The sequence below is a fragment of the Grampus griseus genome (assembly GCF_964374135.1).
Source record: "Grampus griseus genome assembly, chromosome: 16".
Classification (NCBI taxonomy): domain Eukaryota; kingdom Metazoa; phylum Chordata; class Mammalia; order Artiodactyla; family Delphinidae; genus Grampus; species Grampus griseus.
Window position 1 is genome coordinate 53,308,618 of NC_139010.1, and position 24,895 is coordinate 53,333,512.

Genomic DNA, 24,895 nt, shown 5'->3' on the forward strand with positions numbered 1-24,895 from the left:
CCTTAAATGTCCCCCCTTTCAAGTACCTCCAGTGGCTCCTTCCCCATAGGGACCACCCCTCTGCCTTCAGATATACACAGATCTTTCTCTCCTAAAATAACAAAAATCAACTCTGCCTTCTATATCTCCCCTTTTTATTATTCACAAACTCTTTAAAACTCAATGACAAACTTCAGTTATTTTTTTCTTAATAGACAAAAAGTTTGAACTCCTGGTAATCTGTACAATATAATTTAAGAGAGACTAAAAGACCAACTAACTACCTTGTCTAAAAAATACCAGCATTTGCACTCCCTACCTTTGGATCTTGAATCTCCTCCTTTACAACACAAAATCACGTAGGAGACAATTTCAATATGGAGGCATCGGCCAGTCACTCACATCACAGTATGAATTAGTTCCATCAAATCGCCGTGTAGCTCGGCTCTTAAAGCTTGGGCTTTGGAGTCGTGCTGTTGGGGTTGGAATCCCAGTTTTGAGCTATGTGAGTCTGAGTAAGTCTCTTAATTTCTGTTTCAGTTTCCTCATTTGTAAAAAGGGGGAAATAATAGTATTTACCACTAGATTATTGTAAAAATAAAATTAATCTATATGCAAGGCCTTTAATACTGTGCCTGGCACAGCACAACCCAGCGAATTAATCTTTTCTTCCTTTTTCTTTTTTTTTTGTTTTGTTGAGAAGTCAGGAAGTTTCACTTCCTAGCGAGCAGTTAAGGGGAGGGGGTGGGGGGCAGCAAGTGAGCAGCACGGGGGACAGGGCCTAGAGTAAGAAAGGGGCAACCACAAGGAAGTAAAAGGTCCCCCCAGTGTACTGCCTCAGAGTTTAGTCCAGGAGGAAACTTCCCCCTCACCACCCCTCCATTCATTCTCATCCCATCTAAGCCCGGCACTTGTTCTGCAAAGGGCAACCGCGAACCTCTTCTTGCCAAGCTCAGGGCCCTTTTCTGAATCCTCATGCTTCACCTTCCACGGCATTGGACACTAGGGTCCACGCATACTTCTCTGAACTGTGCAGCTCTCCTGCTGGCGCTCTGACTAAATACTTTCAGGGTGTTTCGAGGCCCCCCCCTTTGTCTCCAATTCATCAAGTGTGCGTTCCCGCTCTGTTCCTCAGCCCTCTGGTTCTCTTGACCCAACATTCTCTGGAGCCACACTTCAGTCTTTCAAGGAGTCACAGACCTACAGAATTTAGACTAGAAGGGACCTTAAAGATCCTCATCTAATCTGCCCCTCACCCCATTTTATAGGTAGGAAAACTGAGGTCCAGAAAGCTGAAGCAACTTGTTAGGTTATTAGGAGCTGAGCTAAAACCAAGACCACATCCCTGCCCTCCCTCACTGGTTTAAGACTGGATCTAGAACCAGGCTGCAGGTGAAGGTGATGCTGTGCTCCTAGTTCCTCAACATCTTTGTCATGACACCAGGAAACCCCACAGAAGCCACAAGCGGAGAATAGCTACCTCTGCGTGATAACCCGGGCCTCCTCTTCCCTATTCTTTAAGAGGCTTCAAAAGAAGGGTTTGCCTGGGGCCCGGATCCAAGCTCTCAGAATGTCCTTCCTCTTCTCTACCAGGCAGCTTCCTCACCTCCCTCAAGTTCCAGATGAAATACTGTCTTGGTCTGTCCCCACCACCCCCACCGGATAGAGTGAGTCCCGCCTCTCGTGTCTACCACACATTGTTCTGTCCAGTCCTCACCAGTCTTGTACCTGTTATTAACCTGTGCGCCTCCCCACTACCATCTACTCTTCAGAAGCTGGGGGCTTGCCCTTTTCTTCTTTGTACCTGCCCTGTGCCTGACACGCACCCTTCTAGTACATAGCAGGGGCTTGATGAATGTGGATCGAGGAAACAAACGAACGAGGACATCCTGACCCCTGCCTGAGCCTTCTAGAGTTCTCCAGTAGTTTGGCAAAGCTCCCGCAAGGCTCGCGGGAGAGGGCACCCAGATGCCGGGGGGCGGGGGCACTCTTCCCAACCCTGGCACCAGCCTCAGGGAAGCACGGACAGTCAGGCTCCCCTGTGCAAACCTGTTCCAGACTGGGCAATGGCTGGGCCACATGACTTTAAGGCTCTTCCAACAACTAACATGAACTTTCTTGGACCACCTGGGGCCCAAGTGAGATTTCCTCCCTGCTGTGGACTGTTCCACTTGGGGTTGGTGGTTGTTTATGGCAAAAGAAGGGGTAAATCGTAGCCCTTTGTGGTGCTGGACTCTGAACAAATCCTCTTTAAGCTCCTGATGGATGTTCCAGAAACAGACTGCAGGTAACAAAGAGCCAATTTCTTCTGGAAACCTTCTACTGTCAGACTTCAGGCTGAAGGGATGGATCAGAGGGAAACCACACCAACTCCTGTCTACCACCTGCATCTCTACGTAGCAGCAAAAGGCTGTCTGAGCAGGAAATCGCCCCTTTATGTGGCAGGAAGCCACACAGAATTAAACAATGCTAACACCCTAAGTGTTCCACAAAGAATGACCAGGGCCCTTAGGGCACTGCCGAACACACCCTACTGCACAAGTTGTGAAATTACCCAACTTTAGCCACTGAACTGGCGTGCCCCGCCCCATATTGAGACCCAGGCATGCCCTGGAACACAGCCAAGAGGATCTACAAAGTATGAGTGTTTCATGACCACAAAAGGCAACAGTAAGTTAGGAACTGCTGACTGAATAGGAAGTTGCTGGTTGTATTTGCTTCCTAGGGCTGTTGTAACAAAGTAGCACAAACTGGGTGACTTAAAACAACCAAAATTTGGGCTCCCCTGGTGGCGCAGTGGTTGAGAGTCCGCCTGCCGATGCAGGGGACGCGGGTTCGAACTCCGGTCCGGGAGGATCCCACATGCCGTGGAGCGGCTGGGCCCGTGAGCCGTGGCCGCTGAGCCTGCGCGTCCGGAGCCTCTGCTCCGCAACAGGAGAGGCCACAGCAGTGAGAGGCCCGCGTACCACCAAAAAAAAAAAAAAAAAATTTCTTCTCTGACAGTTCCAAAACCCAGAATTCCAAAATCAAGATGTTGGCAGGGCCATGCTCCCTTGGAAGCCTCTAGAGAAAATGACTTCCTTGCCTCTTAGTAGCTGGTGGCTCCTGGCAATCCTTGGTGTGCCTTGGCTCATGGCTGCATCACTCTAACCTCTGTCTCTGTTGTCACATGGCCTCCTCCCCTGTGTGTCTGTGGGTTCTCACCTATTCTCATAAGGACACCGGTCATTGGATTTAGGGCCTGCCCTAATCCAGTATGACCTCATTTAACAGATTACATCTGCAAAGACCCTATTCTCAAAAAAGTTCACATTCCGAGTTTCTGTGTAGACAGGACTCCAGTGGCCATCTTTTGTATCTTTCCAGTTTGTTCTTTCTATGACTCCAGTCCACAGTGTGCAGTCACATAGGCTGCCCCAATCTATGGACCACATCACATCCCCTGCCCCCCACTTCATGTCCTTTTCTCCTAAGCTGTTAGATTCTGGGATCTAACACTGCAATCGCTCCTCTAAGTGCCCCTCAATCCCTCCCTTCCCCTCACTTCATCATACTCACCTGGTTCATTTGACTCTCCACTTACTACACTCATTCACAAAGGTAACTGAACTTGAACACACACCTTACTGACTAGTGTCACTTTAATTTCATGATCTCAAACCTTCAGTGGACCCACAGGATTGCCCAGCTATCCTACCATGTTTCCAAAGTACCTATGTCCAAGTTCTCCTAAATCCTGGTTTGAAATGGCCATTGATTAGCCAACAAGGTCAAATCCCTTCACCTTTCTGAACTCCCACCTGTTTTGCACCTTGAAAGCTTCCAACATTCTCTCTATCCTTCTCACCATCAGCTACCGACCTTCTTTCTTATTTCACAGAGAAAATAGGCAATCAGGGTGGCCAGGACTACCCTAGCCAGCAGGCTTCTGTATCCAAACACTTCCCAAGCCTCTCATCTTTTCCACCTAAACACTAACTGGGCCACGATCCCACCTAATCCTCTTCCATGGAGACCCCTTTCTTTATGAATATTTTTGCTTTTTTTTGGTCAATATTTACTATTTCCCCACAGCAACCCTGTTTTTCCAGAGTCCTAGAATGCCAGTCTCTGCCTGTGATATTAATTTTACTTCTCATGACGAGGTCTTGTTAAATGGTCGTACTGGTTAAGGCAGAATTTAATTACCTTGGGCCAAAGGTCATTGCAAAGTCAGGAGAAGGCTGGTATGGTATCATCAGTGGAAGTTAAAAAGTACAAAGCAGAACACGAGAGAGTAAGTTTCTAAGCATGAAGACATTTTGGAGATAATATGCTGATTTAGCTGGAATGTTGAATAATAACTTTGCTGGGTTTCTAACATGCTAAAAGTTATATAAATAAGTATCTGCATTCAACCATAAGCAATTCATGACCTTTCACTCTGATTTTTGGGTAAATGGCACTATATGGGCCCTGAGAATCTTCTGGAACAGTTCCAATACATTGATCAAAGCAAAGGTACCGTAAAAGTGCCTGTAACCAAACAGTGATGCAAACACAGGCTGGCAGGGAAATTCTGGCAGCATCTACCTTTGACTGATGGAGGCTGTGAGCCAAGCTAGGAAATGCTGCCCAAAGAGCTCTGCCTGGATCAGGACAAGATAATGTTAACCAGGTAAAATGCTCAGCTCCATGGCTTCTCAAAGTGAGCTCCATAATCAGCCTTCATCAGGATCTCCTGGAAGCTCCTGTTAACCATACAGATTGGGGGGTTCCCCTTCAGATCAGCTAAATTAGACCCTCTGGAGATAGGTGCTGGAAATCTGCACATTTAAAGATTTCCCCCGATGATTTTACTATGTCTCTAAAATTTAAGAACCATTTGTTTATTATCATCACTTTGACTTTCCTAAATATCCTGGGGTCGGGGGGGGGGGAATGGCCTAATACAATCAGTTTGCTGGACAAAGCCAATTAGAGACCTAATCGTGGAAACAGTGCCTGCAATGATGTTCTAACACACTGATCACATTCCAGGGCAGCTCTGAACAAGACAGTGCCTTGTTCAGAAAACTTCCCATGGATCCTCAAGGTCTGCTCATCAAGGACAAATGTCTCAGTCTGGCACTCCCGGCCCTCAGGAACATGCTTCCCTTTTATTACTCCTCTGAATGAATCAGTCACTTTGGCCTATACACTAGTGTTCACCAAAATGCCCCTCTTGAACAAAAATTTAAACCGTATCTATTGCTCATCCATCATTCAATCAACCATGAATTTATTGGACATTGTGGTTTTCCAAGTGCCGTACTAGGCAGTAAGGATACACAGCTGAAATACACAGCTGAAAAAGCACTTTCTCTAAGAAATTGTTTCCCACATAATAATTAGCTTAGTCTTCCCTTGAGGAATTTATTAGATTCAGCTCTGACCTATAGTTATTCATGTTTATATCTTACCTTTCTACTGAAACACAAGCTCCTGGTGGCAAACAATACCTTTCTCACCTCTGTATGCTCTACAGACAGGTATCAGTAAATGTTTTCTGAACCAGATTGAATTTAACTTCAAGCAAAGTGACTCTGGTGTTCATGGAATGAAATGAATTTGAAGTGGCCAACTCTGGCTATGAATGTTTTTCGTTTTTTTTTTTTTTTTTTTTTTTGCACTTCTAGCATTGAACAATGTATACTTTTAACAGATTGTTCTTCAAAAATAGATGTGAGATTTTAAAAGTAGTTTATTCTGGTCATGGGGATGTAGGCTCCAGTCAAGTTAAATGACATCTGGCAAATCAAGTTGGCAAAGTAACAGGTTTTCAGAAGGTCAAGCCAGTGGCCTGAGTCAGTCCACCCCTCTGTCATGGGGAAAGTCTCAGAGGCAGGCAATGAAAAGCAGACCTTCTGACACCACACACTTTCAGTTAAGCCACCTATGCCCCAGGCTCTTCAACCTTTGTCATTTCGAAATAAGAGCTTCAGGAAAGCATTCCTTAAAAGGGAACCCCTTAGATACAAACCAAAGACCTGATCCATGAAAGCAATCACTGATAAGCTGGCCTTCATTAAAACTAAAAACTTCTGCTCTGTGAAATACAATATCAAGAGAATTAGAAAACGAGCCAAGAAGTGGAGGAAACATTTGCAAAAGACACATGTGATAAAGGACTGTTATCCAAAATATACAAACAACTCTTAATCTTAGAACTCAGCAATAGGGACTTCCCTGGAGGTGCAGTGGTTAGGAATCCACCTTCCAATGCAGGCGATACAGGTTCGAGCCCTGGTCTGGGAAGATCCCACATGCCGCAGAGCAACTAAGCCCATGTGCCACAACTACCGAGCCTGCACTCTAGAGCCCATGAGCCACAACTACTGAGCCTGCGTACCACAACTACTGAAGCCCATGCGCCTAGAGCCCATGCTCCGCAACGAGAAGCCACCGCAAATGAGAAGCCTGCACACCGCAATGAAGAGTAGCCCCCGCTCGCCACAACTAGAGAAAGCCCGCACGCAGCAACAAAGACCCAACGTAGCCAAAAAATAAGTTAATTTTTAAAAAAAATCAACAATAAGAAAACAAACAACCTGTAAAAAATGGGCCAAAGACCTTAACAGAAACCTCACCAAAGATATGCAGTTAGCAAATAAGCATAGGAAAAGATGTTCCACATCATATGTCATCATGAAAATGCAAATTAAAACAATGAGATACCACTACACAGCTATTAGAACGGTCAACACCAAATGCTGGTGCAACAGGAACTCTCATCCATGGCTGGTGGGAATGTAAACTGGTACAGCCACTTCAGAAGGCAGTTTGGTGGTTTCTTACAAACTACACATACTCTTACCCTATCACCCAGCAATCATGCTCCCTGGCATTTATCCAAAGGAGTTGAAAACTTAGGTCCATACAAAAACCTGCACATGGATAACCTGCACATGGAAACTTATAGCAGCTTTACTCATAATTGCCAAACTTGGAAGCAACCAAGATATCCTTCAGTAGGTGAATGGATAACTAAACTGCGGTACATCCAGACAATGGAGTATTATACAGCACTGAAAAAGAGCTATCAAGTCATGAAAAGACATGGAGGAACCTTAAATGCACATTACTAAGTGAAAGAAGCCAATCTGAAAAGACTGCATGCTGTATAATTCCAATTCTGTGATACTCTGGAAAAGGCAAAACTATGGAGACAATAAAAAGATCAGTGGTTACCAAAGGTTGGGGGTGTGTGCGGGAAGACGACGAATATGCAGAGCACAGATGATTTTTAGGGCAGTTAAAATATTCTGTATGATATTATGATGATAGATATAGACCATTATACATTTGTCCACACCTGTAGAACGTAAAACACCAAACGTGAACTCTAAGGTAAACGATGGACTTTGGGTGATTACGATGCGTCCATGCAAGTTCATCCTTTGTAAAAAAAAAAAAAAAAATACACCATTCTGGTGAGTGACATTGATAATGGGGAAGGCAATGCGTACGTGGGGGCAGAGGGCATTCGGGAAATCTCTGTATATTCTTCTCAATTCTGTGGTAAACCTAAAACTTCTCTTAAAAAAGAGTCTTAAAAAATCAAAAAGCAAAAACCCACGAACCTCTGAAGTATTCAATTCCCGTGGTCTACGGTCATAATTAGTTTCTTCAACTTGCAGAGGTGAATTTTCCTGAAAATCTTCACTTTTGTGTTCTATCATTAACATTTCAAATTTCTTCTTTGCAGATCCCACTATGTGGATGGTAACCTTTAAAATCAATATCAGTCGTGGTGAATAGTGGTTATCGTAGGTTGGGACTACGAGAGATTTGTATGTTCCTGTGTCTTATATTCCCTGTGATGTTTATATTTTTATAAGCAGATATGCTTTTGAACTCAAAAAACACCCCCAATGAGTTCATGTTTTAAAATTTGAAAAGATCTATTGATATTTAAATTAGAGGGAGTGGACTCGTTACTTTTATACAAAAAGGTAAAGATTTTTAAAGAGTCAATTTAAGGAAAGTGAAAAAAACCAGTTTCTTGGACAGATGTTCTGTTTATGTTAAGGTCTGTGATGGCAGGAGGTGTGGCTGCCTTGCTGTTATTTCTGTCTCATGTTTATTGCTCTTATTTCCCCCAAGACTGTAAGGTGTTGGGTTTTTTTCCTTAGTGTCTTCCCTAACATGGAGTTGTACTAAGTACTCAAAGATATCTTTGCTTAGTTGAATTTCACATTAAGACAAAAAAAGTTTTATCTTAAAACATCCAGATAGGGACTTCCCTGGTGGTCCAGTGGTTAAGAATCCGCCTTCCAATGCAGGGGACGCAGGTTAGATCCCTGGTCGGGGAACTAAGATCCCACTTGCTGCGGGACAACTAGAGAGCCTGCATGCCGCAACTACTCAGCCCGTGAGCTCTGGAGCCCACGCACTGCAACGAAAGATCTCACGTGCTGTAACTAAGACCCTATGCAGCCAAATAAAAAAAAGTTTAAAAAAAATCCAGATAATCTAGGACATTAAAAGATTTTTTTAAGTTTCTTTTAGCCAGATTATGAAATTATTTACCACCAGCTGTGGTGAATGTTAATCTCATAGAACAAAGATGGCACCTCCAGATCAAAGAAACCTGTTCCTTTTTCAAATAAATAAATTTCACTCTGTCATTTCACACTTAAACATAAAATTGCCCTGCGGACACAGCTCATTTGCAGGCCAGCACCTGCTAATGTTCTTTGAAATCCAAATAAAAGGAACCCAAGTTCTGGCTCATTTCCTATCTCCGTCCAGCAGTATCAGGTATTAAAAAGAACTTCTGAGGCAGACCTTGGCCACCTGCCATTGGAACCTGCTGGAAACCAGCTAGCTTCCTAAGAGGATGGGGGACTCAGTCCACAAGCACTGCTGGAGCTTGACTTGTGCTGCCCAGACAACCCAAGAGGTGAGGAGAGGAGCCTTGGGCAAAGGGAGCCTGGATGGCAAGGGTTTTCTCCCCAGTGGGTTTAAAATTTCAAGAGTTAGTGCTTTTCTCATTTCTAAGGAAGCAGTTGTTGCTCTGGGGAAATGGCGTGTTTTCTGAGCTTGGGCTTACAAGGGTCCTTCTCAGGAGATGGGACCTCCCCCTATACTCCCAACAGCTTGATAAACTGCTTATTCTCAAAGTCTTCCTGGTCCATTAGGACACAACCCACCCCCCTTTTTTAAGATATTTAACAAAAAAGCATTTAGTCATCTCAACGTGACTCTGAGCCAAAGCAGATCATTCTTTTCTAATAACTCTGCTTTTTAGAGGAAACAATCTGAATGTTCATACAGACTGTGGCACTCAACTGAGCTCATAACTACAGCTACCCAGAATTGTTTTTGTGATAATAATAATAATAAAGACCACATTAAGGTAGAACGTACTCTATGCCAGGCACTGGGCTAAGTGCTTTCTATGCATTATCTCATTTAATCCTTGCAACCACTTCATGATGTGCTACTGTTCTCCCCCACCTTACAGTAGAGTAACTGAGATTCAGACAAGTTTAGTGACTTACCCAAGGTCACACAGCTAATTAACAATAGACATAGCATCTAACCTAGGCTAGTGTGACCCCAAAGCCCTTGCTCTTATCCATAACGTTACACCTTCAGAAAAAAAAAAGTCTTGTCTCCAAACCTGGACTGCAAGTTCCTGGAGGGGAGGAGCTGTATTTTAAAGAATTACCACCCTCACTGCAGCACTGAGCAATGGGTAAGGAAACCCAGCAACCAATTTCTGTACCCCATAAATACTAAGAAGTTGTGTGATGCCAGTTCACTGTGAACTATAAGTTTACTCTTTCTACTTGAATGAACCTCAGTGCTATTTTTTTCCTAAAGGCCCGGCTCAAGGGGTACCTCAAAAGGGCCCATTTAACATTTTGGCTCTTGAAATGGAATAAACATAATGGAACTGTCTTTTATCTACCAGTATACAGGGCTGAATAGTGTCCTCCCAAAAGTCTTGCCCATCTGTAACCTCAGAATGTGATCTTACTTGGAAATAGGGTCTTTGTAGATGTAATCAAGTTAACCTGAGAGGACACTGGATTAGGGTGGGCCGAATCCAATGACTGGTATCCCTATAAGACATGAGAAATTTGGACATGGACACACAGAGCACCATGTGAAGACAGAGACACACAGGGAGAACACGGTGTGATGACAGAGGCAGGGACTGGAGTGATGGGTCTACAAGCCGAGGGACACCAAGGATTGGCAGCAACCACCAGAAGCTGGGACACAGGCATGGAACAGAATTTCCCTTAGAGTCCTTGATTTCAGACCTCTAGAACCCAGACCTGCGAGAGATACATTTCTATAGTTTGAGCCACCCAGTTTGTGGTCCTTTATTACAGCAGCCTTAGGAAACTAATAAATAGGACCTGGCTTAGGAAAAATATCAGTGTGAGAAAAGGCACCCTGGTCCTCCCAATTCAGCGGCTACACCAGAGAGCCCACCAGCTGGGGCTGCCTCTTTGGGCCTGTAAGTTCCTACTGCCCTTCCGAGGCCGAAGCAAACGTTGGTGACGGCGGGCATCGGCGGAGGAGAAAGAAATTGGTCGGACCACCTGGTTCAGCCCCTGCTGGCGTGCCGCTCAGGACCGCGCTGTTTCCTCTGTGGTGTATCTGTCATCATTGCTCTGGCAGCAAAGGGAGCCACAGATGTTCTTAAGCCACCACAGGGCCCTTGCGGGGCCGAGAGTGTCCAAGGACAGAGCAGCGTGCCCGTGGCGCCGGTGGGCAGAGGGTGGAGGCAGAGCGCATTGCTGATGTGCTGGTACCCTTGTAAGAGGTAAGGGGCTACGTCAGGCCCACATGTCCCCAGGGAAGAAGGGGCCAGGTGACCCATGCTGGACACACAACTACGTGGTCAATTAATGGGCCCAAACCTTAATATCGGGCCATCCGTGGGCTGGGCGAGCAGGGGCAATGGCTGGGATGGGGCTGAGGCAGACAAGACGTCACACAGGAAGGGGGCAGAGACATCACAGGGCAGAAAGGGAGGTGCTGCCACAGGTGCCAAGGAGACCCCTCAGGTGACCAGAGAGCTGAGTTCAGAACCAAGAAAAACTCAGAGAAGCCAGGAACGGAAGAACCAGGCCTGGCAGGAACCAGGGCCAGGGTGCCCACCCAGGATGAGGGATTTCAAGGCGGGGCGAGTGGGCCCTCCCTCCCTGGGGTGCACGCCAAGGCTGGGAAGACGGGGGCGTCTGGTGAGACCCCTCTGCGCAGAGGAAGCTACAGAGACACGTCTAGCATCCCGTCACCCTGGGAAGACGCTAAGAGGAGGTCGGACTCAGCTGCGTGAAAGGCCTGACTGTCTTGTAGACTGCCCTCCACCTGCGGCCCAAAACCCACCCCGAGTCCCACGCTCCAACCCCATCCAAAGCAGCATCTGGTGGCCCTGAATGACCCACAACCTACGTCCGTGAACAAGGAGCACGAGGTGGGTTGTGCGGCAGGAAGCACTTGGTTGGTTAAAGGACCGAGGGGCTGTTCGGAGGCGGGAGGGGGTCAGGGCCAAGGGAGAGAGAGGCTCCAATCCAGGGGCTCCGACCACGAGACTGGCGGCTGAGAGCGCAGCCTGGCGATGGCACATTTAGGAGGTGAAGACACGTGAAGGGCCACAGTGACACGTGAAGACACTGAAGACACACAGGCCACTCCTGAGACTCACAACCAGGCAACAGTGCATGGGGTGCAAGCTACAAACCCAAAGCAAAGCCCTGCCTGGGACCTTCTGCTGGATGGGCTCACGTGAGGCTGCTCAGTCATGTAACCAAGCAGGACCCTATGAGGCCTTCCCAGAACAGACCCCGCCCATGTCCTCCGCCTGCCTTTTGTCTGTAGAAAAACTTTAGTCACAGAACAAATTTAATCAGAGAAGTGAGAAAATGCAGAAAGAAAGAACAACAGTCAAGCAAGACAAAATAATAATACTTTAGCTGTTAAACAAAGTCAGGGACCTTTAGTTCTTCCTCAAGGACTACAGATACTATTCTGAGCCGTGTCCTTTGAGCTACTTTGCAGATACTGAAACCCCCCACCAGGTGGAAGAAGTTAACTGTATGCTGTCCACAAGCATGCAGACCCCAGACCCGCTGGAAACAGGAGGTTGATGATGCTGACTCCCAATTACCTCACCATCAACCCATCAGAAGAATGCCCACGAGCTGATCACGCCCTGCTCCTTGAACATTATAAGATTCCTCACTACCCCCTCCAGGGTGGGACACACAATCTTGAGTGCATCAGCCCCCTGTGGCCCCGTTTACCTGCAAAGCAATAAAGCTATTTCTTTCTACTTCACCCAAAACTCTGTCTCCAAGATTTAATCTGGCACCGGTATTCTGTCACCGAATTTTGGCAACAGTAAAGGACTGCCTTGCTGTCCCCTCTCCTTTGAAGGGCATTTGGTAAACTCTTGTAATGTCCAGTTCAGGGCAGCTCCACCTGCCTCATGGGGCCCTGTCTAGGTGGGCAGGGAGCTACAGAGAGTATAGTGACAAGGAGAGCTTCCTTGGAGAGTCCTTGTATGCCATTAGTAGATCCCCCCTGGTGTAGGCTGGGCCTTCAGGAGGGTCAGCTTACCTCCCAAGCCTGGCACGCTGGTCCCACTGGGGTCATCCGGATGTGGAGCTGAAGGTGGATCATAGCCGATCACCAGGTCAATGGTGGCCTGGGTAGAAAAAATTTGTGGCAGACAGAATCAGTGCAGGGCATCAGAATGCTATAGACTCAACACAAAGCAATTCAGCAGGAGTAAAAGTTCTAGCAGGGGGATGGGAAAGTGAGAAGAGAAAGAGGGAAGGACGACATACCCTCCACTGTTCATATCTTCCCACCGTGTGGGCCCAGGTGGAGTGGGCGCACCTGGGAAAGCAGTTACCTGGTACAGGTTGCCAAGTGTATCATTGCTAAGGGGCAGCCTCATAACTGGAGGAAAGTTTTGCGACAAGGAAGCTTGAACTCGTAACAAACCTCCTTCCTAGGGTGGAGATGGCCTCCAATCACAGAATTACAGTCACAGAGGATCATTCTAGGTGTTTAAGTTTTTTTGTTTGCTCATTGACGTCTTTGTTAATTGCTGAAATTTATTTTCACACTTCTCTCCAAAAAGAATTTTAAGTGACTAACAAAAAGTTATAAAGCGATGTGATTCATAAAATGAGGTTCAAGAAAAAGGGAAACAAGTCTGATTAAAGAGGAAACAAAGATGCAAAACGTGAAGATGAAGATAAGTGCCATCCCTCTTGCATTAAATATGACCCCAAGTTGGCTAGAAGCCAAGGCAAGAAGGAGAACATAAAATGTTGTACATAACCTTTCATCATCAGAAAGGAAGAAACATACTAACTCGTTACAGGAGATAAAATTATTCCTATTTTAAAAATCTGAGTTAAATTTCTCATGTGGGGCATTATTTTAGGGCAGAGTTTCCTATACTTTCATATTTTGTGAACCGATAAAATTTCAAAAAAGTTTGCGAGGGGACTCAACATAGGGTCGCTAATTTTTATTTTGCCAAACACGTTCCCTCAACTACCATCTACTACTATAATCATTTCACAAAATAATGGACTTTTAACAGCAAAAGTGAGGAAGGATAAACCTCAAAATAAAAGAAGTCCTTTGAAAATAAGAATGGCGCGCGCGCACGCACACACATCATCAGATAAAATACAGGACATAAAATTTGGGACATATTTATAGTACAAAATTGTTCATTGTTTATCTGAAATTCAAATTTAAATGGGCATCCCACACTTCCATTTGCTACTTTTGCTACACCTGGTAAACTCTGTCTCTCACTCACACACACACACACACACACACACACACACACACACACACACACACAATTGCCCTGTTTTCTTCCCATCTGTCTGCTCATTAGTAAATACTCCCTCATGGATCAGCACATTCTTTGCCAACTTAAGAACTATGACCTGGGAGACACTGAACAGGATAATAAATGATGCCTCTGACAGCAGTTTCTTGGCAAATATAGAATCATAAGAGCAGCGTCTCATGGCTACAACCAGGCCACAATAGGAACACTGAATGCAATGAGGGGCTCAATTGCCAAACTTGAAGAATCCACCTTTCAAACCCAGAAGAGTCCATGAATGGCTCGACCTCTGTATCAATGGCTTCCCAATAACTTCAGGATCCTCCGAGGTGCTCCAGGCCCTCTAACAGGGGTAAGGGGATACCAGGGGGCCAGGCCTGAGGCCCTCACTCTTCCTTACTCCATTCAATGACTATAATTCTGCCATTTCAGGGTTCTACATATGCTTTCTTCTCTGCTTTAAAGAGGAAAAAAACAGCCAGAAAAATCACTGACTTGTGATTTTTTCACCATCTTCCCTTAGTATCATTTCTCTCAGCCAGTTTTGGGTAGACAGACGATAGCTGACATTCTGAATTTACATTTTATGATCAGAATGCTAATTCACAGCAAACCTATAAGTTTTGGAGACTAGACCAGCAAAACTGACATTCCTAATGGGCATTAATGCATTCTTGCCTTCAGGGATGGCCTCTTTTAAATTTTCTCCCTTTGCCCAGGCTCCTAAGCAAAATATTGACAAATTGTTTGGAAAACGAAGGGGTCAGAGGTTAACAGGGCAAGCATATTAGCTTTATGAGTGCTTGTTAGCAATCTTAAGAAATCTGAGAGCGGTGATGCTAGAGTCAATTTTTTTAAAGTGCACTTGAAAAAGAGTCTCTCTCTTCTGGTCTCATATCAGACAATATCAGTGTGTACTTGTTTAGAGAGGCTGTGATCAGAAAACGTTCAGCTGCCAATGGAATAATAAAGACCATGGGGACCTCCTTGGTGGCTCAGTGGTTAAGAATCCTCCTGCCAATGCAGGGAACACGGGTTCGAGCCCTGGTCTGGGAAGATCCCACATGCTGCGGAACAGCTAAGCCCGTGAGCCACAACTACCGAGCCTGCGCTCTAGAGCCCGCGAGACACAACTACTGAGCCCACGCGCTGCAACTACTGAAGCCCAGGAACCTAAAGCCTGTGCTCCGCAACAAGAGAAGCCACTGCAATGAGAAGCCTGTGCACCACAACGAAGAGTAGCCCCTGCTCTCCGCAACTAGAGAAGGCCCGTGCACAGCAATGAAGACCCAACGCAGCCAAAAATAAATAAATAAATAAATAAATTTAATTTTTTAAAAATCATGATATTAACATCTTGGTATTCTGGTCTAATATTAATGAATTACCTTCTATAGAATGCTTCAAAGAGTATCTGATACACAGAGCTACACTCACCATACAAATGTTAACAACCAAGTGAATATGCCTAGAGCTGTACCAAGAGAGGGTCCCACTCACGCTATAGTATTCTGATATAGAAAATCAAGTTTATCTACTTTGTAGTTCTGTCAATATGAGTACAGGATGAGGCCATATCATTTGTAAATGCACCTATTTACCTCAAAACCAGTAGGGAGAGTGTGTGTGTGTGTAGTGAGCTACTTATAATTTCACACTCTTGTCTCAATGAACCTTTGCAAAGCCATCTCCCTTCAAAGCCATTCAACAAGAGGGAAATGCTCACCCCAGTCTCTTGCCCCCTTTCGTTTAGCAGGGAGATCAGTTTGTAGGGCAGCGATCGGCTCTGGTCGCCAATCAGGTCTTTCAGGGCTACGGTGGCCGTGCCAATTAACCTGCAGGGGAAAGGAAAAAGCACACAGTTACCCACATAAGAGGCATGTTTCCGTTTCCACACTGGACCTCCCAATCCTCTTCCTATTCATCTGCAAGCATGAAAATCACTCATAATGAACCGTGGGCCATTTTGTGCTCTCCCTAGCAGGGTATTTTGGCGGTAACCATCACACAGCAGCCACCATGTCTCCATAACAAGCAGTCATTTCAAGAGTCAAACTATGGTGCCTGTGAAATTTCACATCACAAATGAGATCGATGGGTGAGAGACAAAGACTGAATATAACCTCGAAGAATACAGGAAGAGAGAAAAGTAGGACAAAGTTTAGGCATTCTTCTGTAATGGACATTTAAAAGGATTCATAAAACATTGTCCACTGTAACCTGTTAATGTGTTGTGATACAAAACAAAAGGGAGTTTAAGATAGCAGAGGGAATTAAGGTTGCTAATCAGCTGACCTTAATATGATTAGACTGGGCCTACCCAGATAATCCAGGATTGAAAGTAGAAGAGGGTGACGGAAGAGGCAAGAGACTTGCAAGAAACACTCAACAAGCTGTCACTAGTTTGAAGGGCCCACAAGCCAAGGAATGCAGGCGGACTCTAGAAGCTGGAAAAGGCAAGAAAATGGATTCTCCCCTAGAGCCTCCAGAAGGAATACAGCCCAGCTGACACCTTCATTTTGCAGGTAAGCCCACTGGACTTCAGACCAGTAGAGCTGTAAGGTGGAAAAATTGTGACGTTTTAAGCCACTAAGTTTGTAGTAATTTAAAGCAGCAACAGAAAATTAATACAGGTCTCATGCAGAAGTTTTTCTCACTTTCACCTTATTTCCTAAAATTTTTTGATTTTTGTTTGTTTCTTTGTTTTGTTTCCATCATCCTTCATGTAGGTAGTAGCAGTAGTAAACTTCATCTCACGTAGGCCATGGTCTTCAGAGACTGGCTAACTGATTTAGTAATGGGCTGAGGAAACCACACAAGAACATAGAAAATCTAAGCTTCCACCTGGGCCAGGTAACACATGGTTCAGAAGCTGCTTTGGTGTAACAGATACCTGACCGAATGTGAAAGTCCGAGTCCAGGTTAATGGAAGAGCGTTAGGAATTCACTGACTCAGGTCTGGCCACTGATGCTGTCTGATGTGTACAGCCTCAACGAAGAAGAAATGACTTAAAAGTGCATAATTTGTAAATTTGCCAATTGCTTTTCATTTGAATAGTATTATATAGCAAAAGTGGTATAGGAAATAATTTTAATGGAAATAGTTTTGTGAAATAAAGGCCACCTGGGAACATTTGAGCAATAAAAAAAAAAAAACAACATTGTCCACTGTAAAAACATCCCCCCAAGTAAACCTTCTTGCAGTGTAAATAGGTTGCTAGTTTACTGATGGGGTAACTTGGCAACTCACATGCTGTGGAGCATCATTCAGAAGTTGGATGTATGCACTTCTTCCTCTTCCTGGACCCCAAGGGATTATATTCAGCCTCTGCCGCTTACCCATCCACCTCTTATTTTTTTGTTGTTATATTCTTTCATTTGCTTTATTTTTTAGATTCCACATATAAGTGATAACATACAGAATTTTCTTTCTCTGTCTTACTTCAGTCACTAAGCATAATACCCTCCAGGTCCATCCACGTTGTTGCAAACAAGAAAATTTCATTCTTTTTTATGGCTGAGTAATATTCCATTCTGTATATGTGCCACATCTTTTTTATCCATTCATCTGTCAATGGACACTTAGCTTGCTTCCATATCTTGGCTATTGTAAATAATGCTGCTATGAACATTGAGGTGCAGATATCTTTTTGAAATCGTGTTTTCATTTTCTTTGAATATATACCCAAGTGGAATTGCTGGGTCCTATGGTAACTCTATTTTTAGTTTTTTGAGGAACCTCCATACTGTTTTGTTTTGTTTTGTTTTTACAGTGGCTGCACCAATTCACATTCCCATGAACAGTGTAAAAGGGTTCCCTTTTCTCCACATCCTTGCCAACATTCGTTGCTTGTGGTCTTTTTGATGACAGCCATGCTGACAGGTGTGATGTGATATCTTATTGTAGTTTTGACCGTCTACCTCTTAGTGCACATAACATACTGGTACAGAAGTACACCTGTGTCCCTCCTTACTAGAGTAAAGCTCCTGAAAGGCAGAGGTTGTTTCCTGTTCTGTTCATTCCTCTAACCCCAGTGCTTGGAACATAGTTTGCTTATTAATAGATATTTACTGAATGAAGGAAAGAAACATTTTTGTAGTTAGGGCACATGATCAAAAAATTTATAGAACACACAAGCCCAGGGAGTTGGTCAATATAAGAGTGTAACCTGTGGAATATAGTCTGTGAATTGGGGTTATAACACACAACATGGTATGAGAGTGGGTGAACTGAAAGAGTTCCCTTTGTGAAATGCAATAAAAAAGCAAAGAGAGTCCAGGGGTGTGCTCTCAGTATAGATACTGAAAAAGGAAAAGAGAAATAGTAAGAATTTTTAAATGCTATTTACTTATATCTTGTCTATATTTGCAGCGACTTATACTAACAATAGCAGATATGATAGCCTGGATTATCGTTAGCATAAAGTTAGAAAACTAAATATCAAGTCCTCAAAATGACAGGAGAGATTCCTTATACCAAAAACCCCACGGTGAAGAAACCGTAGTTGAGAATAAAAATAGCTCTGGGCTTTCAGGCAAAAACAATAATCAGGAAAGATCCCCCTGTGGAGAAGTATTCATTTCATTTAAAAATGTTGTCCATTTTGTTTTAAAATCAGGAAGTGACAGTTGATGTCAACATAGACACATTATTTTTAAACTGACATATATCTGTATTCTCATCCCCCACTCGGACCTCAGAAATAGGACCAGATTGTAGATTCAGCGTCTGTCATCCAACCACATACGTCCAGTGACTCAGAATAAGTGACTTCACTTTCTGAGAATAGGTATATATTATATCACACACGACCAAACAGCGTTATAGGTATATATTATATCACACACGACCAAACAGGCACCCTGTTTCACACAACTCACCCCACGATGTGAGCCACTGGCACAGGGCTTCTTGGAAGAGTGCACTGACTTGAAACGAACACACCCAAGACATTCAACAACCATGATGGATTCTGCTCTCTTCTAATATCACAAGTCAGAAAAGAAAAATTTTGCCTCCAGAGGATTAAGAGTGCACTTTTCAGCCCTTTTAGGTCAATATAGAAATTAGGTCTCTCTGTCAATGCTGAGAATTGATGGGACCTTTACAGAGTAATTTTTCAGATGAGTATGTTCACTCCGTATGTTAGTATCTTGTTTGTTTTTTTAACATCCGTATGTTTTCTTCCCACTTGGGTTTTTATTCTCCTGCTATATTGAGGACAAGAGACTACCCATGACTCCATCTCCACCTGATGAAACAGAGAAACCTCCCACACAAGCTGAGAACCCCTGGCAAAATCTCTTCCACGTCTCTCTCAGCCCCACAGGGTGTGAGCTTCTCTCCATGGACTTCTCTCCATGTTTTAAGACAGCAGGCCACAGGGTTGGTTAATTTGGTTTTTTCAATAAGAACAAAATCTGAAAAGGTTTAAAAGTTATCTGACTGGTACTCACCTTGGAAAGACATGGAAACACACTGGATTTTACTCTTCACAGTTCCATGATTCATAACCTAACTTTATGATTAAAATCATAACATTGTACACTTGAACATGTACTGATTTGCTTTTGCTAAAGCCAAGATGACCTGAATCTCTATCAACAATAAATAATCCCTGGAACAGAACAAAAACTACAGCATGCAGGGATGATACTGAAGTGGAAAGAGGGCTGACCTGCGTTGGACCAGCATCTATCAACAGCGGCACTACTGATACTTTGAACTGGGTAATTAGTTTTAGGGGGCTGTCCTGTGCCTTGTCAGATGCTCAGCAGCTTCCCTGGCCTCTACCCACTAGAGCATCTCTACACATTGCCAGTTGTCCCCATAGGCAAAATCAGCACAGGCTGAGAACCACTGGGTTAGACAATTCCTGTTCTACCCCTAACTCTGTGTCCCAACTTCCTTTGAGGACTTGGCTAAGTCACCCTAATCTCTGAGCCCCTTCATTATCTGCAAATGAGTAGATTGAAAGAATTCCTCAGACCCTTTTTAGCCCTGAAAGTCTGCTACTGGCTTATATATGTGATGTTCCTATGTATGTCTATTCAGAAAACTCTCTCATGTTATACATTTCTTTTCTCTTAAAGGCTTTGTTCATTGATTTAGGGGGAAAAAAAATATCCTAGAAAATGTCCATAATGAACAATCCAGAATACTAGGCAAGTTTTCTGCCTTCAAAGGTATTGGCTTCTTATAACATCAGGAGTCAAACAAATTCCCACAGGGTGTCAGGAGGAAAGTTTAGGCCAATAACGGATATGTGGAATACAGTATTAGGTGAGACAATAGGGAGTGGTGGGACTTGTGGCTAACTGGGGAGAACAGCTTTGCCTAAAACACAAAACCCATCTGCTGGCCCTTTATGGCCCTGAATGGGTTTTACAACCTCCATTCTGACTCATCCAGTATCCGCTGCCTTCCCCTCCCCATGAGAGGGTGTGAGAGGATGTAACAAATAACAGACCAGGAATGGAGTGAAATAAAAGAAGCCAATCGTGAAGTCTGATCTCAATTCCTTCTTTCAGAAACCTTTAGTCCCATTTCTTAAGATTTGCTTTTTCATCATAAAATTCTTATGCTTGTGGGGGTGGGGTGGGGTGGGGGAGGGGAGGGAGACGTCAAAGAAAACTTAAATTTCTTTTTTCTGAAGCTAGTGCTTGTTTAGATGAAAGCCTAGAAAGACTTTAATCCACAAAATATTTTTAACGGCTCAGTGAGTTGAAGAAAAATATAAACAGTTACAGCTTCTAAGATCTTTCACTGTAAGTTGAAGAAAACATCCCCTATGGGTGTCTGAACTCTATACAGCTTTGAAGGCAAGCCTGGCCTGGCCTATTTTCTATGATGTTGCTTGGATACAAAATACAGTGAGAGACTGGGAAATGATGACTTGGCCTCCTACACAGGGAATAAGAAGAGTTCAGTCGGACCACAAGCCAATTTCCTTTAAAGAAGGTGATACTAAACCAAGACCCTTTTTCTTTCATGTTACTAATGCTATAAATATGTTAAAATATTATGGTATGAAAGTAATGGGGAAAGTTTTGCCCTGTGTTTTCATGGAAAAATAAGTGTCTCCCCATGGGCTCCACCCAACACTAAAATGGATGGACCACACCTCAAAAAGAAACTTATAGTGCAAGAATAATAAACAGCAGAATGTATTCTGAAATGAAGAAAGAGCCAGTCCTTCTCCTATTCCTTTCAGTCCACGAACACTCATATAGTTTGTTGTGGGTTCTCTCTGTGACATCAAACTAATTCTAAGCAATGGAAGCAACTACTTGAATATTAAATGTTAGGTTTGGGGGAACTAAAGAGTTTAACTGTAAACTAGTCAACTCGGTCATGCAAGTGTTGGTTAAGAACTTTTGTTTCTTTCTTGTTAAAACAGAGTCCAGTGTGATTAAAAGAGAAATGCAAAATGTTTTCCCCGTTGGCCTGGACGCAAATGTTAACAGTCGCATGCCACTGTGGTGAGTAAGGGCTTTGCTGGCTGAGTTCTTAATCAGGGGAACTCACATCTAGCGAGTTGTTCTTCTGTGCAGCAGGGACACAGCCCACATGGGTTACTGGGGAAGGGTTTACTGGAAATTCCCTCATGAAGGAAAGGAAAAATAAGCTGGAGGCTGGAAAGTAAATCACACGTTGCTCTGTTTCTGCTCCCAAGGACTGCAGAACTACCAACTTCCCATCCTCCGAGGGGCAATAACAATCCCCAACAGGGCTGGGGAACAAATGCTCTTCTGAGTGGCTCCCAGGTCTCCTGCAGGACCATGATTCGCCCACCCTTTGAAGCACTGGGCTCTCAGCCAGCTGGGCCTTGTCGTCTGCGCCAGGCCCAGAAGGCCAGTGGGGATGCTCGGCTGGGTCCCATCCCCTCCGCAGACTTCTCCCTCCTCCAGGCCAGTATCAGTGGAGCTCCTCCCCAAAAGGAGGGAGCGCCAAGCCCCGCACCTTGCTTTCTACCAGATGGGGGGAGAGGCAGGGGCAGCCATGGCAGTGAATCCTATCACAGGGAACCCCGGAAAGCACCTCCCCGGGTCTCCCATCCACCTCACCTGTGGGGAACCCTCCGAGTCTCCCAACCCGCCCACCCTTGTGCTCTGGATTAGCTGCTAAAACTGTTTCTCAGAATGTGGTTCCCCAGACTGCCCTGCAGCAAAATCAGCAGGGCGGGTACAGATTCCCAGGACCCTGAGTCAGACTTTTTCTTTAGTTAATTCTTATACCCAGGAAGTTGGAGAAACAATGGTCTAGAACAGGTGGAGGGGTGGATGGAGGAAGGGGGGTAGGGAAGGCAGCTGGCAAAGCCAGTCCTGGGGAACAGGGAACACGTGCAGTTTTCTAAAAGTACATTCGATGTGATGATAGAGGTTCACATTTGAGAAATGGACGTAGCAATCAATTATTTAATAGAACAAAGGAGAAAGCAAAACTCCATCAAAGTCTACTCGGCAGGCCTAGTTACCTGCGCCCTCCCGTGGCTTCCCCTCCTTACTCCACACCAGGATTGTCAGAGGACCTTGAGGCCTTTGTCCCCTTCATCACAAGGGAGCAGGGGTTTTAGAAAACCTAGAAACTCCTAGTCCGCACAGTGGTTCCCCAACCTAGCAGTGCACAAGCCCCCTGAGGTGGAGGTGTAACAAACGCCATGCCCAGATTTTGGAATCACTGAACTAGCCTGGAGGCTGTGGCAGTATCTGCAGGATTCAGGGCCAGCCTTTGCTGCAGACGGCATCACTTTAGCAGGGGAAGGAGATGAATGGAAGCCCAGGTCTCTTCCCCAAAGCCCTCCTGGGCAGCAAGGCTACAAGGCCAGGGGTGGGTTAACTAGCCTAATGCCTGGCACGTAGAAGATGTCTTAAGAGTTAATTTCTTGAATAAATGACTGTAACCTGCTATTTTTCTATTCGCTCTTGACCAATTCTCCTGTTCATTCAGTCCTCAAAGTTCTGGCTCTACGCTTGCCCGTTCTGGACAGTTCAACAGAACTCCCAGGCTCCGTCTCTGTCTAATGCCCTCATCCTTTAGACTCAAGGCAGTAGTATTCACTCATTCATTCATCAAGCACTTGGACCTTATAAAGTAAGGGGGACAGCATAACATAGTGGCTAAGAACTTGGCGCTAGACAGCGCTGACTGATTCAGACTTATCCTTGTACCACAGATCGTGTAATTTCTCTGAGCCTCAGTGTCCTCATCTGCAAAGTGGGGATAATGACAGCTCCTACCTAACAGTATTGTTGTAAGGATTAAAAGGATGATCTGGTAAGTGCTTAACATCACTTTTTATTATTATTTCAGACACTATTCTGGAAAAAGGGATCCTAAAAACAATATGACTCCAAGTCAGTACTTGCAGGGAAAGCTGGTCTGAACTCATGCACAGCCTAAATCACAGGAAGGTGGGTTTATCTATGCGGAGTGTGGGCAGGTGGGCATGAATGAACAGATAAGAACCCTTTGTAACTACCCACAGCCATTTCTATACAATCACTGTGCAGAGTTCTTAAAACCAATCCTTTCTCTTATGTACATCAAATAGCTCCCTCCCCACCATCAATCTGTTTGGAAAAGAGATTGAATCTGTTTTGGAAAACAGAATCTGTTTGGAAAACAGATTTTTATTTTGTTGAATAATAAAATATTCTGTTTGGAAAACAATTTTTATTTTCAGGATTAGACCAGAAGTAAACTTCAGCTGTAGCTGAATTCTCATAAAATCTAATCAGTCGAATCTGAATGCACTTTTAAAGCCATAGGTCTCATAAAACGTTTCATTATAAAAGAGACCCCAGAGCAAATCCTTATATGAAAAACCTTTCTAAACCAGCGCACGTGTACGTCCATGCACGCACGCACACACACACACACACCCTTTACCCTGTCTTTTTCTCCCCTTTTCCCCTGCTTCATTCTTCATATTTATCACCATCTGATAAACTATATGTGGATTTACTTGTTTATTGTCTACTGCCTCCACTCAGATGTGAGCCCCATGAAAGGCATGGAGTACCCCCAGCGCCTAGAGCAGTGTCCGACACACAGCAGCCACAAGCAAATATCTGCTGAAAGAATAAATTAATTGATACATCACTGAAGATAGTCCAATGACCTTGCAAATGACTTATAGGTTATGAAGCGTCCTCTCCTAAGAGATGTTCCTCCAAGTAAAATCAGGAGATAATTACAGCTCTTATTATGAAGTGTCTTTCTCTTTCAGTCTCTCTGGGTGTTTCTCACCAGGGCTGTGATCTCCTCAAACAGCGGGGTTCAGCCTCTCCAGCACCCAGAGCCAACCAGCCCAAATCAGCTTTGATCTTTGCATAGTTTTGCTGCTCTGTTGAAAAAGCGGAACTAAAAAGAAATCAGCTTTTCCGTGCCGATAGCGCTCTCGCAAACATGGTGAACGTTCCTAAAACCCGCCGGACTTTCTGTAAGAAGTGTGGCAAGCACCGACCCCACAAAGTGACACGGTACAAGAAGGACAAGGATTCTCCGTATGCCCAGGGAAAGCGGCGGTATGACAGGAAGCAGAGTGGCTACGGTGGGCAGACCAAGCCGACTTTCCGGAAAAAGGCTAAAACTACAAAGAAGATTGTGCTGAGGCTTGGATGTGCTGAGGCTTGGATGTGTTGAGCCGAACTGCAGATCTAAGAGAATGCTGGCTATTAAGAGATGCAAGCCTTTTGAGCTGGGAGGAGATAAGAAGAGAAAGGGCCAAGTGATCCAGTTCTGAGCTTCATATTTTGTTTTGTTATGAAGATAATAAACATTTGAGATTGTTTACTTCAAAAAAAAAAAAAAAGAAAGAAAGAAAGAAAGAAATCAGAACTGGGAGTTTTGTTCCCAGTACCATCTGCCTCTGGCTTAGATTTTCTCACAGCCCGAGAAGCTACTCCAGGTAGAAAACCTGCCTCAACCCTTCTCACCAACCACACTGGGGAAAAGGAGAGGTCATGGGGACCGCCTCAATTAATCCCACTGCTATGTTTACACATGGCAGTGGCAGAGGTGAGTCTCACCACTAGGGGAAATAAAAG

At 44.5% G+C, this 24,895-nt stretch overlaps 1 protein-coding gene and 1 pseudogene across 4 annotated transcripts in view; one reads left to right on the forward strand and one right to left on the reverse strand.

Moving 5' to 3' along the window:
* MYOF (myoferlin) overlaps nucleotides 1–24,895 on the reverse strand; it is a 154,727-nt gene that overhangs the window by 100,930 nt on the left and 28,902 nt on the right. For 2 of the 3 annotated variants that reach the window (XM_082673869.1, XM_082673868.1), the window contains exons 4-5: nucleotides 15,570–15,678; nucleotides 12,583–12,670 (exon numbers count right to left, since the gene is read on the reverse strand). In XM_082673869.1, coding sequence (XP_082529995.1) covers nucleotides 12,583–12,670; nucleotides 15,570–15,678 — 197 coding nt within the window. Of the gene's footprint in view, nucleotides 1–1,459; nucleotides 1,563–12,582; nucleotides 12,671–15,569; nucleotides 15,679–24,895 lie in introns of those variants that run through there. The other variant, XM_082673870.1, reaches the window with a different exon arrangement.
* Nucleotides 24,238–24,662, forward strand: LOC309834790 (large ribosomal subunit protein eL42-like; annotated as a pseudogene). Its single transcript has one exon. The product of its transcript is annotated as a large ribosomal subunit protein eL42-like (transcript).